Here is a 20,295-nt window from a genome sequence, read left to right as displayed (position 1 = left end):
TTTGCTATGCTTATGATTGGATAACTTTTTATTACGCATTCTCAACTTCTTTAGTAAAGCAGCGTAAATATGTGCTGTATAAAGCATTATTAAAGGATCTAAATTTACAGTATTAATAGATAAATAGATCTGGGTTTCATTTAACAATTTGTGTCATCACTTGGATATGTACAGTATATTATCCCTGAGTATTGTCTTTTCTTTTATGGTAAATCTATTAAAAGAGTTTAATTCGTAATGCAATAAATAAATAAAAAATTTTACACATTTACCTGTATTTGTCCCGTGGGTCGTGCGCAAGGCGAGTTCTGGGTGGGACTTCATATGATGTCCACTCAGAACTAGAGAGCTCCTACCCAGCCGTCATTTGACTATAATCCAGGCGGGAGCTCTCTAGATCAGGATGTCATATGATGTCCCCCCCCGAACGCACCCCACGGGCCGTGCTGCAGCGCGATCTGTCACCCGCTGTGTCCACCAGACATGGCAATGCCATATGATCTCTGTGACCAATCACAGCAGATCACATGACAATTGTACACAATGAATGGCTTTCATTCATGCAATTCATTGCGTACTATTGTTTTGATCTCTGTGATTGGTCACAGTGATCACATGGTACAGACAGGGCCATTCATAGTCCATCTGTACCATGTGATTAGCTGTGGCTAATCACACCAGTAGAAACTGAATGAATGGATTTTATTCAGGAAAAATGGTTGTTTATAACAATGATATTCACTGTCATAAGCAATCATAGTGTGCCCTGCCCTGATCAAAGGTTTACTACATACCCTGTAATATATGGCCTTAGTACAGACACACAGTGTGACACACATGGGTTAAAATGGCAATTAAAGTTTAATTTCCACATATGTGGCTTTTAAAATTACAATCAGTGTCTGTGTATAAATAGTCAGTGAGTTTGTTAGCTCTCACATGGATGTACTGAGCAAGCTAAATACTGAGCCATGGGGAGCAGAAAAGAACTGCCAATAGGCCTGCGTAACAAGGTAATGACATTTTATAAAGATGGAAAAGGATATAAAATGATTTCCAAAGTCTTGAATATGCTAGTCAGTACTGTTTAATTACTTATTAAGAAGTGGGAAATTCAGGGATCTCTTGATACCAAGCCATGGTCAGGTAGACCAAGAAAGATTGCAGCCACAACTGCCAGAAGAATTGTTCGGGATACAAAGAAAAACCCACATGTAGCCTCAGGGAAAATACAGGCTGCTCTGGAAAAATATGGTGTGGTTATTTCAAGGCGCAAAATACGACAATACTATAACAAAAATGAGCTGCATGGTCGGGTTGCCAGAAAGACGCCTTTATTGCAACAAAGCCAAGTGGGGCATGTCAAGGTGTAGTTGGACATATCGTAACTGGACTTTTTTGTTGCATTGGTGCAGTAAAAGTTTCTGTGGCAGGTTTAATTTTTTTTTTTTGTCATTTGCTTAAAGTCATTTTGAAACTACATGTCCATCCAAGGATTTCCTGTCCACAGGGGGATAACACTGTGTACAATTTAACTGCAGAAAAACTGCAAAAATTATGAAAAATTATAAAAAATAAAAAAATTTGAACTCAGAATGAACAGGGTTGTTAGCTTGTTAGAGGAAGTGGAAAATAATGTATCTACTTGCAGGTTCAACAGGTAATAAACTATGTTACAGAAAGTAAAACAACAACTACTTTATTAATTCTATTGAAAGACTGCATCAAATATTTCATGTTTTTATTTTACTCACTTTGTGCTTCATACATCAGTTATATGTGAATCGATCAGTTTGTTATGCTACCAAATCATTCAGTAAAACTGTTCAATAAAGTAGCATGAAAAGATTGCCTACCTGTAATATTTTGTGGGAGTGTAAAGTTGTTTAAGAATTTTTTCCTTCAGATTTTTTTCTTTTAGAACATTTTGTTGGTCAGTTTCTTTCTGTTCTATGTCCGATGTGTTCACTTTGGCAGAACCAGATTTCACCTCACCAACCGTCTTCTTTTTATCCTACAAACACACATTTGCATTAATACACAGCATGAAGTAAGGATCTTGCTTGTGTGCAGGGATCTGATTTATTTTGTGTTTTCTTTTTACCGGCAAAAGTACTTTCTAAATGAAAAATTGTCAGGTCACTACATACTGATTTCTTGAACGAGAATATTTTTAAATACTGTGTCGAAACAGTATTTAAACCCAAAACTAAAAAAGTAAGATCCCGCAGCTTACCAATCCTTAAATGTGGTGGCTGCATTATATATATTTTTTTTGTTTTTACTTTTTTTCCGACAGTTTTTTACCCAGTGATCTAGCCAGTAGCATACCTTTATGTACTATGGTGCCTACTCCCTGAATGAATGAGCACAAGGGCACCTTCGGACAGCAGGTAATACAGATGTGTAATTGGTTGTGGTCCAAATGTAAATTCTGAGACATTTTTGGTTATTCAGAGATTCAGGTGTATCAGAGATTCTGATGTATTCGGATGGAGGCTCTGCCTCCTCCATCCCAAAGCACCTTGTCCCCATGTTGATGGGCCTCATCCCCAAAACCCTGGGCGGTGGTTGTGGAGATCTGCGGGCAGGGGGCTTATCAGAATCTGGAAGCCCCCTTTAACAAGGGGGCCCCCCCAGATCCCGTCCCCCTGCCCCAAAGCTCCCTCCCCATTTTAAGGGCTTGTGGCCTGATATAGTTTAAGGGGGGCGCTCGCAAATCCCCCCCCCCCCTTCCTGACCTGCCAGGCTACATGCTCGGATGAGGGTATGGTATGGATCTTGGGGGAGACCCCACGCCATTTTTCTTTTGAAATTTTGGGTCTGGTACGGATTGGGGGGGTTCCCCGCAGTTTTTTTCTGACTTTTCTATTGCTGGTGTTGTAGCGAGAAATGCCCCCCGATAAATAATGCCTGCAGGCGCAGCACTTGCACAGTACGGGACCGCCGAAAGTGTCCGAACATCCTAATTTAGGAGCAGCGTACACGGCGCCTGGGCACATTGTGCCACATGCTCCTGCTCGTGCAACTCTGCAAGGGGAGGATCTATTCATTAATGGAGCATGTGAGGGGTGGATGGCAACAGAAGGGTGGCGTATTTTATAATGATGGGCAGTGCTGTCATGAAACTCAAACACATCTCCTAATCATATATTTCTCTGCTATTCTTCCTACACGTGTTGCCCTTAACTTGTGTAGGAAGAATAGCAGAGATTTTTTTTTAGGAGATTTCGTGGCAGCACTGCCCATCATTACAAAACACACCACCTTATGTTGCCATCCACCACTCACACAATCCCTTCATGAACAAGTCCACCCCTTGCAGACTTGCAAAAGCATCGGGAACGTATTCCTATGTTTGGCGGCTTTCGGCGGCTCTGTACTGAGCAAGCGCTGCACTTGTGCAGTACAGGGCGGGGATTATTTGACAAGGGGCATTTCTCCTCAGAACACCGGCATTCTGTTGTTTAGATTTCAATTCTCTGCGGGGGAAAAAACTGACAACTGATGAGTCATCAGTTGTTAAGGACGCGGTGGATAGCTTCACAGCCCGCTCCTTAACAACCAGCTATTCTTCACACAGAATTCAAATTAGTCGATCATTTTTGAACAATCCGAATTTGAACTGTTCTGATAATTTGGAATTCATTAGAAAATGAATAAACAAAACTAAATGAAACTAAACTAAACCAACTAACAGCAGCATTGTCAGTCGGGGGGAGGGGGGAATAGTGTTAAAAGTCCTAGCCGATTCAGATACACTAACAAATTGAAGCCAAACTGGGGTTTGACTGAGGAACCGATGGACTGACCAAGTTGGGAAGATGTGGTGGCCTTTTGTTTTGTTTGCCGCCCCCCCCCCAAAAAAAATGGCGCACCATTCTGGGTAAATGTTTTTTCTCAAAACTCCAACTGATGCATTTGCAGGAGAGATTGTTCTGGTGAAAAACAACAGACTTACTGAATCACCAGATGAAGATAAAGGAAAGAAAGCCCAAAAAAGAAAACGAATACAGATATCACATCTAATAATTGGTAAGCTGCAATATAATAACTGTTTTCTTTTGGGTTTAATACTGCTGTAAATAATACAACTGCTCATGAACAGTGGGATAACTACCATAAGCACAGGGAAGGGGTCACCTCCACAATATCTGAGCCTTGAAGAGGTCGCATCTATAGAAGTAATTTACTTTAGGTGTTTCTACTCAATATTTCTGTGCTTGGCATATGATTCTAATGACCTGCACTAGGAGAGAGTACTGCTAGAATGAAATGAATTATCCTAACACATACATGTTCATTGATTTTACTCCGTAAATCACACCGTTGGGTGTAAATCTTCTTAAAGGATAAGTTAACATTCTATAACATGCTACACCCATATCCAGGGTGTAACATGTAACATGATACTGATGCAGCAGAGGCCCACACCCCAGGCCCCAATAGTGACAGCGGGCCGGGGACCTTCTCCCCGCACCGGCTGTCACAATAAAAAAAAAACAGAGTTCTGTGAATGGGAGAACTACAACTACCATCAACCATTGCGGCTGACTGCTTGTATTTCTTAATGAACTACCACGGTGCTGATGAGCGCTCTAGGTAGTTCATTGATCCTTCCTGTTCTTCAGTAACCACTTGCCACTTGCCCATACGAGGAGCCTGAGATTGCACCCGTGATCTGCTGATCACGGGTGCAATGATTTACAGTCTCCTAATATTTTTTTTTTTATAAATCAACATTTTTTTTTACCTGCAAAAAATGTGCATTTGTTATTTTTTTTAAAGGTTAAATCCTTTAAGGGTTGAGAGAAAAAGTACCTTTCTTTTAGGAGAATGATGATCTTTGTCATATTCTGTGTGATGTTTGTCTTCCCAGTCTTTTCTTAACTTTGGACCTTTAGCAGGTGGAGATCCTTTAAACTGACTATTATATTCTGTCTGTGTGTTGAGATTTAATTTAAATGGTGGCACTGATTGATTCTTGTTGTGTATTACCTGAAAGAGAAAACATTCACAACTGTTTAAAAATAGCTTTAGTTAAATAATATGTCAACCCAGAATTTCATATTCCATATATGTGCCAGAAGGACCATGTACTTGTATGAAAATGTATCCTGTTCTCTTTCTATTGCTTCTTTTGTGTGAATTCAATACCTGCTGCTCTTGTCAGTACCTCTGCTTTCCAATTAAAACTTACCACGCTAGGCATGAGAGCATTTCTGGCCGTGCTGGGAACTCAGTCTGCCCTCCTCCAATGATCTGACCGGTGCTGAAATGTCCCCCCCCCTCCACAGCCATTCACTGGGAAGACCAGTGTACTGCAGCTTCTCCTCACCCATCTCTCTAAGATCCTTATGCAGCTGAGAACAGAGATTATGTGATCACTAATAAAAAAAGGGGAAAATGGTATTTATAATATTTTTTTATATGTATACACAAATGTTTTGCCTATCATTTCTGTTTTAAAGTAAGGGCTGTCACTCCGGCAGCCACACTGCTTGCACAGCACTGGTAGGAAACAGTGACAGTGTGCCATTCCCAGCAAATTGCACTGTTTACTTTTTCCTTTTTTTGTTGGAACCTTATTTAAATGTGTCACAAGTGACATTTCATTAAGTTCTATTCAATGGGTTGATTTACTAACAGTGAAGATTGCAAAATCTAGTCCAACTCTGCAGAGAAGCCGATCAGCTTCCAGGTTTTTTAAAGCTTGATTGAACAAGCTGATGTTTGAAGCTGATTTGCTACAATGCACAGCTACACCAGATTCTGCACTCTCCAGTTTTAGTAAATGAACCCCAACATCTGACTCACAACATGTTTTAAAGAAAAGTACTGCATGCAGTATTTTAATCAGCGCACACCACTGCAACATAGCCATGTGAACTGACAACACTGGAAACAAGGGAAATGTATTTGTCTTTGCGTTGGGATCAGGGCCGTCTTTAAGGCAGGGCAAAAGGGGCAGCTTACCCTGGGCCCTGTGATTGTTGTGGGGCCCAAAGCAGCTGCCTCATACTTGCCAACTATCCCAGTTTAAATTCCCTTGTCCCTTGAAGTTTTAGTCCTCTGCTGTGTCCTGATATCTCAGTGTGAAATGCTGCTACTAATGCTGCCAAGCTCTGCCCTATTGTTGTGTACAGGTGACTCACCTGCAGACTAAGTGTTGACCCTGTGTTGACATCATTCATATGTAAATAATGGGAACATTCATATGTAAACAGTGGCAGGATTCATATGTAAATAGTGGAGGCTGGCGGCATTCATATGTAAAAAAGGCAGCATTCATATGTATATCATGCCCCTCTGCAGTGAAGAGATGATGTGCTGTAACCTCTAGCAACCAATCAGTGAGCAGTATTACTGTACAGTAATCTCTAACAACCAATCAACAAGAAGAAATCATGTGCTGTAACCTCTAGCAACTAATCAGTGAGCCGTAATGTGTGCTGTAACCTCTAGCAACCAGTCAGTAAGTGGTAATGATATGCTGTAACCTCTGGCAACCAATCGCAATCACTGCCTGATCTGATACAGTAAACTAATTTTAAGTCTAGCTGATATTTATTGTATGTCTCAGAGCAGGTGGAGAGCAAAACTGCATAAAGGGTCCAATCAACATTAAAGATGGCCCTGGTTGGGATTGTACTGGGCAAAGCAGCCCAACACAAATGGTGTGAATGAACCCTTAAGCCCTGTACACACGATCGGTTTGGCCGATGAAAACAGACCGATGGACCGTTTTCATCGGACAAACCAATTGTGTGTGGGCCCCATCGGTTTGTTTTCCATTGGTAAAAAAAAAAATACAACATGTTTTAAATTTTTCCTATGGATAAAAAACTGATAGAAAAAAAAATGATCGTCTGTGTGGAAGTCCATCGGTCAAAAATTCACACATGCTCAGAATTAAGTCGACGCATGCTTGGAAGCATTGAACTTCATTTCTCTCAGCACGTTGTAGTGTTTTACGTCACCATGTTTTGGCACAGTCGGATTTTTGACTGATGGTGTGTAGGCAAGACTGATGAAAAACGAAAAAATCCATCGGATTAGATTCCATCAGATATCCGATCGTGTGTACGAAGCAATCATTAGAAGCTTTTGTTAGTCCCAGTAAACCTGTCACACACCTAGGAAATTCAAATTAAGCATATTATGCATAAATGCATAAGCAAATGTTACATTCAGTGATAACAGGCTGCCAAAATGACCAGTAAGTACAGACAAACAGGCACCTGAAGTAATGTAAAAAAGTAAGCTTGATTCAATTCCACCCCATTGGCCTTTGAGATGGGCAGCCAATAGGGATGCTCAGCAAGTGGGGGTAGGTCTAAGCAAAACTTTAATGCCTTGTACAGACGAGCATACATGTACGATGAAACCGGTCCGCCGGACCGTTTTCACCGTACATGTCTGCCCGGGGATTTCTGTATGGTGGCTGTACTCACCATCATACAGAAATCCGCACATAAACAATATGCGGGGCGTGTCCGCGCCGTCGCCGCGACGATGGCGCGGCGACGTGGGCGGCCCTGCCAGTTCAATGCTTCCACGCATGCGTCGAAGTCATTCGACGCATGCGAGGGATGGCGGGCGCTCGGACATTTACGGTAGGTCTGTACAGACGACCGAACATGTCCGAGCGGACAGGATTTCAGCGGGCTGTTTTAAAACAAGTCCAGAAATATTTGCCCGCTGGAAAAAGGCCCGGCGGGCAAATGTATGCTGGAATCCTGTCCGCTCGGGCCTACACACGACCGAACATGTCTGCTGAAACTGGTCCGCGGACCAGTTTCAGCAGACATGTTTGGTCGTGTTTACGGGGCCTAAAAGTGATCTATGGGAATTTTTTCACAATCATACTTACCTAGGTCCGATGCTACATCTGTCCCATGCGGTTTCTAAACCTCATACACACGATCAGATTTTCCGACGGGAATTGTGTGATGACAGCCTGTTGCTGGAAAAATTGTATTTTTATAACAGCTTACCTGTAAAATCCTTTTCTTGGAGTACACCACGGGACACAGAGCCATTAATCAATACCTAATGGGTTGTATGGTCACCAGAGGTGATTGGACACTGGCACAACCAATCAGAGACAGTTCCCCTCCATATAGCCCCTCCCATCAGGGGAGTACCTCAGTTTTGTAGCAAAGAAATAAGGTTTCTTTAAGAAGGGAGGGACCTCTGTGTCCTGTGGTGTACTCCAAGAAAAGGATTTTGCAGGTAAGCTGTTATAAAAATCCTATTTTCTTTATCGTACACCACGGGACACAGAGCCATTAATCATTACCTAATGGGACGTCCCAAAGCAATGCCCTATATGAAGGGGGGAAGACACAGATCAAGCAGACCGCCCTGGACAGGAAGCTCTATACTGCAGCCTGCAGCACACTTCGCCCAAAGGCGGCATCCTCTTGTCCTTTTACATCTATTTGATAAAATTTGGAAAATGTGTGGACCGAAGACCAAGTTGCAGCCTTACAGATCTGAGTCACCGAAGCCTGGTGGTGCACTGCCCATGAAGCACTTAACGCCCTGGTAGAGTGCGCCCTAACAGAAAAAGGAGTTCTGTTCCTTAAACCATAGGCTTGAAGAATCGTTTGTCGAATCCACCTAGAGATCGTGGATTTCAATGCCACTTGTCCCTTCTTAGGATCGTCTGGCAAAATAAACAAAATATCTGTCTTGCGTATCTGAGCGGTTGCCTGCAGATACACCTTTACAGCTCTCACTAGATCTAGAGAGTGTAATAATCTTTCCTCCGCCATCTGCGGATCCGGAAAAAAAGAAGGCAAGATAATATTCTGATTTAAATGAAAAGTCGACACCACCTTAGGTAAAAAGGCCGGATGGGGTTGTAATACTACTTTATCCTTATGACAAATTAAATAAGGCTTTTTACAAGAAAGCGCTGCTAATTGATACTCTTCTAGCCGAAGAGATAGCAATCAAGAATGCCAGTTTCCTGCTTAAAAGAATCAGCGGAATTTGGCGAATTGGTTCAAAAGGTTGCTTCTGCAACACTGACAGTACTAAATTCAGATCCCATGGGCATAAGGGGTATTTGATTGGTGGAGTGGTTCGCAACGCCCCCTGAACAAAAGCCCACACTAGGGAATGAGATGGAGCCTGGACTGGCTCTGTGACATCAGCAGACAGCAGATTTCAGCCCACTGTCTGCTGAAAACTAATCACAGGAGTGCAGAACGAACTGAACTTCTGTGATCTGCAGGTTTGGCTTTACTGCTCCGTTGAATATACAAAGAAAGAAGTACCGTATTTATCGGCGTATAACACACACTTTTTCCCCCTGAAAATAGGGGGGAAATCACGGGTGCGCGTTATACGCCGATAGTGCACATCGGAGGAGAAGGAGGGGGACGAGCGCCGCCGGAATATCCGTCATGTCCTGTTTACTCGGCTCTGACCTCACACACACGTCCCGCCTCTGCCACCGGCATTGGACCAGTGTTCTGTCAATCACAATAGCTGGTCCAATGGCGATGGTGGAGGCGGGACTGTTTATGTGACTGCCGACTGTGAGCCGAGTACTGGTAACAGAAGATGATAGCTCTGTGATTTCGGCGGCGCTCGTCCCCCTCCTGATTTCCTGCAATGCATGAGAGATGGTAAGGCTACAGATAGGCATCAGGCTGCATTGGATGGGGGTAGATCAGGCTGCAGATGGGCACAGAGGCTGCATTGAAGCTGCATTGGATGGGCGCAGATCAGGCTGCAGATGGGCACAGAGGCTGCAGATGGGCATCAGGCTGCATTGGATGGGCACAAAAATAAAAAACAAAAAGCTGCGCCAATACAAGATATTAAATCAAACCCCTACTTAGAAAAACAGGGATTAGCAGGAAGTCCAAAATAGTCCATAAGCTCATAAGCAGAGGCTAAATGATGTAATTTCTCAACACTCGAAAACTTTGGTTCCATAAGATTTGCTTAGCACTGAAATTATGGATCTGATCCTCCAATCACCCGGTGACATGCATACATATAGTGAGGTCCCTCCACCGTAAAAGTGAGCCTCTTACCAGATGGTAAGTAACCGGGCATGTCACCGGGTGATTGGAGGATCAGATCCATCATTTCAAATCTTATGGAACCAAAGTTTTCGAGTGTTGAGAAATTACATCATTTAGCCTCTGCTTATGAGCTTATGGACTATTTTGAACTTCCTGCTAATCCCTGTTTTTCTAAGTAGGAGTTTGATTTAATATCTTGTATCGGCGCAGCTTTTTGTTTTTTATGTTTGTTGTGTATTTCGCACGTTAGCTGCTGCCTTGAGACTATTGTGTTGTAGCGCAGTTTTTTGTTTTCATTGGATGGGCACAGATTAGGCTGCAGATGGGCACAGAGGCTGCAGATGGGCATCAGGCTGCACTGGATGGCCGCAGATCAGGCTGCAGATGGGCACAGAGGCTGCATTGAGGCTGCAGATGGGCATCAGGCTGCATTGAGGCTGCAGATGGACACTAATCAGGCTGCATTGATTGGCACTAACCATTATTTTGCTTCAAAGTGGTTTATTTGAAAAAAACTTTTTTTTCCTGAAACTTTCCTCTTAAATTGGGGTGCGTGTTATACACCGATAAATACGGTAAGTCTGCAGTAACGGACACTTCCAAAATTGGTGATTTCATGTAGGTCCTCCTGCTGATACCTGCATCACTACTTTGTCCTTAGCACTGCAGAGCACAGGAGATCAACATTACCGGCAGCCAGAGAGGTAAATATTCCCATTTGAGATTTAGTGACAGAATTTCCACAGATTTCATGCAATCTGACAGTCCCTCGAGTTCTAATTTGTAAAGAAATCCCTTCCTTTTTAGCTAAACCAGGATTTTATATTATATCGTATTCACAGAAAAATTAACATTCTCCATGACCAGAAATGCTTAATAATTTGTCAATAAATGGATAAAGTCAAAGATGAATACATTTAAGGTGTGTGATTTACCAACATATACCTGCTCTGCTGCAAGCAAAGGAGAATTGTCTGTGCAGGCTTTTCTTTCGAACTGCCTTTGATATTCAGATGTCCTCAGAGGGTGATGTGATGGGGCAACATTCATGCCAGCTTTCTTCTGCAGAACTCTGTGAACCTTTAAATAAAGTATTTATGTTTACTTGAAAAAAAATGACTTAGTGGACACACTTTATATTTAAAGGTATGAGCACCCTAGACAAATGACATGTTGTTGATTATCTTAAAGAGAAACTGCAATCTGCTCACATAATATGTAATAAAAACATTCTTAAAGGGTCACCAAAGGAAACATTTTTTTTTTAGCTGAAATGACTGTTTACAGGATATAGAGACATAATAGTTAACTGATTCCTTTTAAAAATGATTAAAAATAGATAAAAACCAATCATATAATGTGCCTGCAGTTTAGTTTCGTTTTTGCTGTTGTTTCCTGGTTCTCTGATGTACAGAGCCAGAGAGCCAATAGAGGGCAGTGATGAATTGTAAAACGAAACTGGATTGGTGCTGAGGGGTTTTAGACACACAGTAATCACAGTAATTGATTAGTGACCACAGTGAGAAATCTCCCAGTACTGTGGTTATCAGGAAACAGACAACCAGGGAGAGGAATTACAGCAACATCAAAGCAAAAACTAACAATGAGGACATGAAACCAGGACTGCAGTAAGGTAAAGGAAGCTATTTAGCTAAAAAAAAAAATCCTTTAGTGAACCTTTAAGCTTCTCTCCAACCACTTTGTATATTATTTTATATATATACTGTGATTCTGTACTTGCCAAATATGCTGCAGAAATCTCCCTCCACTGAGTCTGGCTGCAGCCATTTTAACTGTGGGCAGCTGAAGCTGATGCCTGTTCACTTCCTGGATTTACACAAACACACCTTTAGCTCTGCAGCTTACATTGGCTCTCTTATAACCCCCTCTCTTATTGGCAAACTCTGAGGAGAGTGAAAGAGAGAACTGTGCATGATGTCATAAGTCTAGGCTTTTTACCAGACAAAAAACAGGAAGTGGGCTATATAAGGTATTTACTGGCAGAAAAAAAATGTTTTACTATCCAAAATTAAAGCGGAGGTTCACCCTAAAACAATAATATACCGTTACATCCAGCTGACATCTACAGTATGCTGGTATTTTTTTTTTTTTCACGCTACATACCTTCTTATAGTTCTTTTCACCCGGCTTCCGGGTTCTCACTGCCCCGGGGAGTAGGCGTTCCTATTAAGATGCGTAGATGATTGACGTGCGGGTAAGGCGAGTCACGTGTTCCGAAAATAGACGATCTGGGACTCGGCATTATACGGCACCTGTGCAGTCAGCTCTACACGGCAGGCGCAGGCGCCGTATAATGCAGAGTCCAAGTTCGTCTATTTTCGGAACGCGTGACGTGCCTTACCCGCACGTCAATCATCTACCCCTCTTCATAGGAATGCCTACTCCCTGTGGGAGTGAGAACTCGGAGCCGGATGAAAATAATTATAAGACGGTAAGTACAGCGGAAAAAAAAAAATACCAGCATACTGTAGATGTCAGCAGTATGCTGGATCTAATGGTATATAGATGATTTTTAGGGTGAACCTCCGCTTTAAAACAACAAGGGAAGAAGATTTAGTAGATGGAAAGTTGAAAAAATGACTGAAGATCCACTTTAAAGAAAAGCATGTGACTCCTCGGCTTTATCTATGTGACTATGACTTTGTCTTACAGGTTTTTTATTTTTTACAACCTTTTTAAGCTTTGACAAAAAAAACTGGAAGCTGATTGGTTTCTATGCACCAGATTTTGCACTCGCAAATAAATCAACTCCATTGTGTCCTTGGAGTGACCTGCACTCCTCCAGTGCAATAAAACCATAGCTCCCAACTGTCCCTGATTTTAAGCAATGTCCCTTTGTCCCTCTTTCCTCCTCATTTGTCCCTCAATTTGGTCTGCTATATGTAGTTGCATATAAAATACACATTTTATCTTTCAAAAAGTGTTTCCCAGTACTAAACCTTTCATCCAATTTCTAAATTGTTGCACTTGCAAATGTCAAAAGCCAATATAAAGGAATACGTGTTAAAAAATAGAAACTTATGGGTTTAACTAATCTTTTTTTGTATAATTCCCCTTTAAGGGGGCGTGACAGGGGGTGTGTCCTATGACTACATACTTTTGCTAATAGGTGTCCCTCATTCCCATCTTAAAAAGTTGGGAGGTATTTAAAGCGAGCAGCTACAAACACTGCAGCTGCTGACTTTTAAAATATGGACACTTACCTGTCCAGCGCGCCCGCAATGCCGGCAGATAATGACGAGCAATCGCTCGTCCCTCAGCTGTACCCACCGCCATCCTCGTGAGGGAATCGGGAAGTGAAGCCTTGCGGCTTCACTGCCCGGTTACCTACTGCACATGCGCAAGTAGCGCGACGCGCCGTCACTGGTTTCCCGCTCTCTACTGGGAACAGTGTATTTCCCAGGAGGGGGGGGGGGTGCGGGTAGGGGCGTGTCTGCTGCACTTTTTTTACCGGAAGTGGGTGCAAATACCTATCTTAGACAGGTATCTTCACCCCCCTCCCCCTGAAAGGTGCCAAATGTGACACCGGAGAGGGGGAGGGTTCGAAAAAGCGGAAGTTCAATTTTTGGTCACTGCAGTAGGTGTGAACAAGGCTTAAAAGATACAAATAATCCCAATGCAATGGTTCAATAGTCTATCTATGTAAAATAATGACAACTGAATAAAATTACCACTGGATTCTGGAATCTCTATAAGCATGCTGAAAAGTATAGGCCCATATTTTCAACAGCTATGATCTCTGTTATTACAACAGACATAAGACAATACTGCACATCAGACCCTGGGAAAGGAGTACACATTGTCAAAGCAAAAAGTCAACCTTCTATAAATATTGGGGTTGATGTACTAAAACTGGAGAGTGCAAAATCGGGTGCAGCTCTGCACAGAAACCAATCAGCTTCCAGTTTTTTTTTTGTCAAAGATTAATTGAAAAAGCTGCACCAGATTTTGCAAGCTTCAGTTTTAGTACATCAACCCCATTATGTTTAATTTTACACTTTTTTTGGTTGTGGATTTATCATGTTCAACATTATTTAGTGCTTTTATAGTCATAATCTGTTTGGTAACAACAAGGTATGCTTACCCCATTTGCTTCCTTGCGATGAATTGATATCTTCGGCACTGGCGCATTTTTAGAGTCATCTTGATTATTTTTTATTTCTACTGCAGGTGAACTACCCTTGGCAAGCTGTGTTACCACCACCTTTGAGTGGCCTTCAGCTGCCTGCATTCTGGGAGCTGCTGAGTGCCCATTATCAGTCTCTATTCTAGGCACTGCTGACTTGGACCTAGCTCTCGTCTTTGACCTTGGTGCATCCGGTGTAAGGATTTTCTCTTTATCGACGAAGTCCTCTCCAATACCTCGATCTATCTTCATACTGTCTGCTGCATAGTCATCATTTTCCTTCCATTGAAATGATTTTGAAATCTGTGGGTGGTAATATGGAACTTTTCGTTTTGAAGAAAAGCTTGGCTCTTTAGTGATCCCTTTAAAGTTAAGAGAACAAATCATTAGTGAACAATGCAAACAGCAAATATAAATATATATATATATTTTTGCTCAGCGGTGGCTTCAACTTCAGAGGTTAGTGACTGCTACCTTTTAGGCTTATTTCGGAAACTTACGCACTGAAGGCGTTTTAGCCTTGGAATGCATGGGCAGCGCTTTAAAAGCACCGCAACACGGGTGGTTCTAACCCTTTCTTCGGCCGCTAGCGGGAGTTAAAAGCGCCCCGCTAACGGCCAAAAAACGCAGGTAAAACAACGGTAAAGAGCTGCTAAAATGAGTGTGAAACCACTTCAATACAGGGCATTTTCACCCCCTTCCTGCCCAGGCCAATTTTCAGCTTTCAGCGCTGCAACAGTTTGAATGACAATTGCGCAGTCATGCAACACTGTACCCAAATAGAGCTTTCGTTTGGTGGTATTTGATCACCTCTGCAGTGTTTTTTTTTTCTCCATAAATAAAATAAAATAAAAATATATATTTTTTACTTTTTGCTGTAATGAATATCCCAATTTTTTTCTTAAAATACATTTTTTTCTCAGTGTAAGCCGATATGTATTCTTTTACATATTTTTGGTAAACCAAAAAAATCACATTAAGTGTATATTGATTGGTTTTCACAAAAGTTATAGCGCCTACAAAATAGGTTATTGATTTATGGCATTTTTATTATAATTTATTTTACTAGTAATGGCAGTGATCTGCGATTTTTATTGTGACTGTGACATTGCGGTGGACAGATCAGACGCAAATATGCAGTGATTACTGTATAAATGTCACTAGCAGGGAAGGAGTTAACACTAGGGGTCGATCAAGGGGTTAAATGTGTTACCTAGGGAGTGATTCTAACTGTGGGGGGGTGGGAATGACTAGTGGAGGAGACCGATTGGTGTTCCTATATACTTGGAACACAGGATCTGTCTCCTCTCCCCTGACAGGACGTGGATCTGTGTGTTTTTACATACACAGATTCACGTTTCCCACTCTGTCACGAACGATCGCGGGTGGGCATCGTAGCCGCCGGACACACACATCGGCTCCTCGATGATGCTGCCGGCGTGCCCCCTATAACGCCGGGAAGCCGAGAACGTAATATGACGCCTGCTCAGGATGGGAGATCCCATCTGCAGACGTCATATGACTATGGGTGGTATTATAGTGGTTAAACAGAGATGACTTCTTGTAGGTAATTTGCATAATTACCCCACAGTCTGAGACCCCTTTCACACTGGGGTGGATTTGAGGTGCTTTAGCGCTAGAAATAGCATCTGCGCAAACCAATCAATATACGCTTATTGGGATTTTTTTCGGTCTTTTTTGTTTATAGCGCAAAAAATAAAAACCGCAGAGGTGATCAAATACCACCAAAAGAAGCTTCTATTAGTGTGAAAACAAGGACATCATTTTCATTTATGTACAGTGTTGAAGGACTGCGCAATTGTCAGTTAAAGTAACGCAGTGCCATATTGCTAAAAATGGCCTGGTCATAAAGGGGGGTAAATCTTCCGGTGGTCAAGTGGTTAAAATGTATTTATTGGAATATTTCTAGTAAATAATGTAAATCTAACGCTACTGTCTAATGCAGTGTTCCTGTTGTTTGTTCTCTATTATTTGATTTGACAAACTCCACGGTGTCTAAGTACCAGGTAAATGCATAATTATGTCATTTTCCAGTCCTCACAGACATGATACTGTCAGCCACAGGACTGTTCAAAGATCTTTTGGATCTGACAATGACATATTCATCAATGCTTCTAAGTGATGAAATAAACATCTATAACTTCATTGTCACCTTCAATCTACAACCTATACCAGTTCATTCTTTTTTAGAAAGAATCATTTGCAAGTGCACTTTTTCTCACCAAGCTCATCAGATGGGACCCCGGCCCATCTGGACATCTGGGTGGCGCCTTCACTTGCATCATAAGATGTGTTCCCCTTGAAGTTCCTGTCATATTCTGATGAGGCCTGGGTAAACACAGAACATCAATTGAAATGTAAGATTTTATTCCAATAAAAATAGCAAAGAAATGCCTAAAGTGGTTGTAAAGCTCAGACATGAATTATGAACAAAGCATATCCCTCTATAGTGTGTACTTGACTCAGTTAAAAGCACTAAGTGTCATTTCTGTCTGCAGCTTTGTTCCTCTGCTATCAGCATGAATCACTTCTGACATGTTTTCCTGACACCAAGAGAAAAAAGGTGACATGGGAGGGACCAGCTTATTGACAGCCTCAGTTCTGTTCCTGTGAGCTGTGTCCTTCCCTCCAATCAGCTCTGAGCTCTCCTCACTGAGCACTGCTCAGCTCAGCTCTCCACCCCTTTTTTTCTTAACGCTCAGACAAGCTTATAAATTCAGCACTTTGAACAGATGTAGAGAAAATAACACTGAAAATAGACAGGAACAACTTGTAGGAGAATGTGTTTCATCTCAGTGTGTCACCTAAGGATAGTCCCTTCACTAGGTATATATAAGGGTTTACTACCACTTTAACCACTTGGGATCCGCGCTATGGACGAAAGACGTCCACAGCGCGGCTCTTAAGTGCCGAGTGGACGTCTTTGGACGCTCAGGAGCCGATGCGTGTGCCTGGCGGCTGCGATGTCCGCCGGCTACCCGCAATCGGCGGTGACAGCAGGGATGTGGAGCTCTGTGTGTAAACACAGAGCTCCACGTCCTGTCAGGGAGAGAGGAGACCGATCTGTGTCCCTTGTACATAAGGACACAGCATCGATCACCTCCCCCAGTCAGTTCCCTCCCCCCACACAGTTAGAACATACCCAGGATACACATTTAACCCCTTCCTCACCCCCTAGTGTTAACCCCTTCACTGCCAGTCACATTTATACAGTAATTAGTGCATTTTTATAGCACTGATCGCTGTATAAATGTGAATGGTCCCAAAATTGTGTCAAAAGTGTCCGATACGTCCGCCGCAATATCGCAGGCCTGAAAAAAAATCGCAGATCGCCGCCATTACTAGTAAAAAAAAAAAAAAAAATCATAAATCTATCCCCTATTTTGTAGGCGCTATAACTTTTGCGCAAACCAATCAATATACGCTTATTGCGATTTTTTTTAACAAAAATATGTAGAAGAGTACGTATCGGCCTAAACTGAGGGAATTTTTTTTTTTTTTTTTTGGATATTATTATAACAAAAAGTAAAAAATATTGTGTTTTTTTTTCAAAATTTTCTGTGTTTTTATGTTTATAGCGCAAAAAATAAAAATCGCAGAGATGATCAAATACCACCAGAAGAAAGCTCTATTTGTGGGGAAAAAATTATAAAAATTTAATTTGGGTACAGGGTTGTATGACCGCGCAACTGTCATTCAAAATGCATCAGCGCTGAAAGCTGAAAATTGGTCTGGGCACGAAGGGGGTTTAAGTGTCCAGTAATGAAGTAGTTAAATATGTTAATTCTTTTTTGACCAAAGATCACTGTCTCATTAATTTATAGTGGAAAAAATGACATATACTGTATAATAGTCTATCACTGGCATTAACACTCCAGTCCCACCTGTAACATAATTGTATTACCTGTTTATCCTGCCTGTCGGTTATTTTTTAACTTCCTTTTACAGATGAAGCTATCCAGCAAAAGTGGTAGTTAGAGGGTTGACATAAACAATTAAAAATGGAACTAATCCCATCAATTTAATTGTTTACCAAAACAGTTACATTCAAGGCATGCCATCAACGATTACTGCCAAAGTAATAGCTGATCACATGCGCAGCACCATGGCAATTTCAGATCAAACAGATGGCAGCTTCCTTGGCTGTAAAGGATTGAAGGGTCTAGTTCCACTTTAAAGCCTCGTACACACGATCGGATATCTGATGGAATCTAGGCTGATGGATTTTTTTGTCGGATATCCGATGAAGCTGACTTTCATCAGTCTTGCCTATACACCATCAGTCAAAAATCCAACCGTGCCAAAACGCGGTGACGTAAAACACTACGCCGTGCTGAGAAAAATTAAGTGTGCGGGGACCGTCCTGTCATACGGAGCGATCCCCGCTGAGCTTACGGACACACGGAGACGGATCATTACTGATCTGCCCCGTGTGAAAGGGCCAGCCGCGGGGATTTTAAGGGAAGCGCTGTTCTGGTGTCTTACAGCGGGGGAAGGATCACCGGACTGTGTAATTCAGATTTTTTTTTCTTTTAATTCTGCACTGACTGTTTTTGAAATTGCCCCAGCCCCTGTTCAAATCCAATCCGGGGACAGACTTGGTCCGGGGACAGTGTCCTCAATCCGGGCACTGTCTCCTGAAACTAGGGATGTCTGGTCACCCTACACTACATGCTACAATTACACAGGTAGACAAGGACACATCACAGATATTTTCACTTTCACTTTCTCACACTTGTACAACATTCTTCCTGATCTGTGTACAAATATTACAACCAATGTGACACTGACACACAAAACACAGCTACACATCTGACAATTCAATTCAACGTTATTGTGGATGTCACCCTTCTAACTGCCTTTTCTGCTGAGGTATTATCCTATAGAAGAAAGGAAGTTTGCAGGTAAAAGATAAACACAGGCTTCTCCTGTTTGAAGAAAAGAGAGAAGCCATTTTAACTAATAAGGAACCCCAGAAGTCCTAGTGTGCATTACTGGAGCCCCCCTCCTCTCTCTCTCTCTTTCTCCTATCTCCATCACTCTGCTATTAGAACACACCGCTACAAGAAAACACACAGCTGCAGCTCGAGGCACCTTGAATCGGACGGGCATGCTGCGGACTCTCTTTTCCTCGGACTTCCTTTGTGCTGCAACAAGGTTCGATCTCTGCTGTCAGGACGATGTAAACAGAGCCCGTTACCTTGGCAAAGCCCAGCTTGCGTCCAATTCATACTGCGCATGCGCTAACGGCTCTGCCAGCTCCTTCACCAATGAAAGAAGGCCTTCCGGAGTCCCCAGGGCGGCGGGCGCAGGCTTGTTTATTCCTCGTGCTGTGGGGATTAGCTGTGTGCACTGCTGGCACCTGGCTGCTGTATTCATGTCTGAGGTGAAGGCTTCCATTACCGTATCACCTGGTCACAGTGTCTATAGCAGAGCCCACAGACAGATACAACCTATGGAGAGCACAGCACAAACAATGCTCTCCTCCATGGGGACCTTATAGAGAGGTTTTGTTTCATTATTCCAGTCATAGCATTTCCACTTTTCCAGGATGGCAGTGCAGAGTAAAAAAAGGTAGCCCTGTGTGTGTGTTTTTTTTTTGCTTGATGCGGTTGCGGTGCGGTGGTGAGGAAACTGCTACGGTAGCGTTGCCACCTTTCCTTTAGGCCAAGCCCAAACACTTTAGCAGCACACAGCAATTATAATTTTTTATGGGCGAATGCTGTGGAGTCAAGGTGTAAAGGGGAACTCTGATGTAAGGGTTTTTCTTCTCACCAGAGCCCCCATTTACTTTGGAGTTCCCAGCATTAAATCGGGGTTCCCAAAGCCGACAGGAAAACTGCCGGGAAAAAAAAGAGAACCAGCTCTCTTTTTTTCCGCCGGGATTCCCAGCGGTTTTTAACCCGGCAGTTTTCCTATGGGAAACACTGTAATGTAGCATACACCAGCATTCCCGACCAAAGCTCTCATGGCAGTTTTCCTGTTGGGAAACCCGCTCGTGTGTAGGCGGAAAAAGTTACTGAGCAGGATCTTTGGATTCCCGGTGGACTTTTTACCCGTATGTGTGTACGAGGCTGTACT

General features: G+C 42.5%; 1 protein-coding gene across 2 annotated transcripts in view; it reads right to left on the bottom strand.

Moving 5' to 3' along the window:
- MDM1 (Mdm1 nuclear protein) overlaps positions 1-19,463 on the bottom strand; it is a 72,623-nt gene extending 53,160 nt beyond the window's left edge. The window contains exons 1-6 of one of the 2 annotated variants that reach the window (XM_040344042.1): positions 19,309-19,463; positions 16,437-16,542; positions 14,152-14,555; positions 10,992-11,126; positions 4,822-4,998; positions 1,857-2,014 (exon numbers count right to left, since the gene is read on the bottom strand). In XM_040344042.1, the coding sequence (XP_040199976.1) occupies positions 1,857-2,014; positions 4,822-4,998; positions 10,992-11,126; positions 14,152-14,555; positions 16,437-16,542; positions 19,309-19,326 (998 nt within the window). In that variant the 5' untranslated portion in view covers positions 19,327-19,463. The remainder of the gene's footprint in view (positions 1-1,856; positions 2,015-4,821; positions 4,999-10,991; positions 11,127-14,151; positions 14,556-16,436; positions 16,543-19,308) is intronic. The other variant, XM_040344043.1, reaches the window with a different exon arrangement.
- Between the last annotated feature and the right edge of the window lie 832 nt (positions 19,464-20,295).

Source organism: Rana temporaria, chromosome 3 (assembly GCF_905171775.1).
Source record: "Rana temporaria chromosome 3, aRanTem1.1, whole genome shotgun sequence".
In the NCBI taxonomy this organism is placed as follows: Eukaryota; Metazoa; Chordata; class Amphibia; order Anura; family Ranidae; genus Rana; species Rana temporaria.
This window is presented reverse-complemented; position numbering and strand designations above follow the sequence as displayed.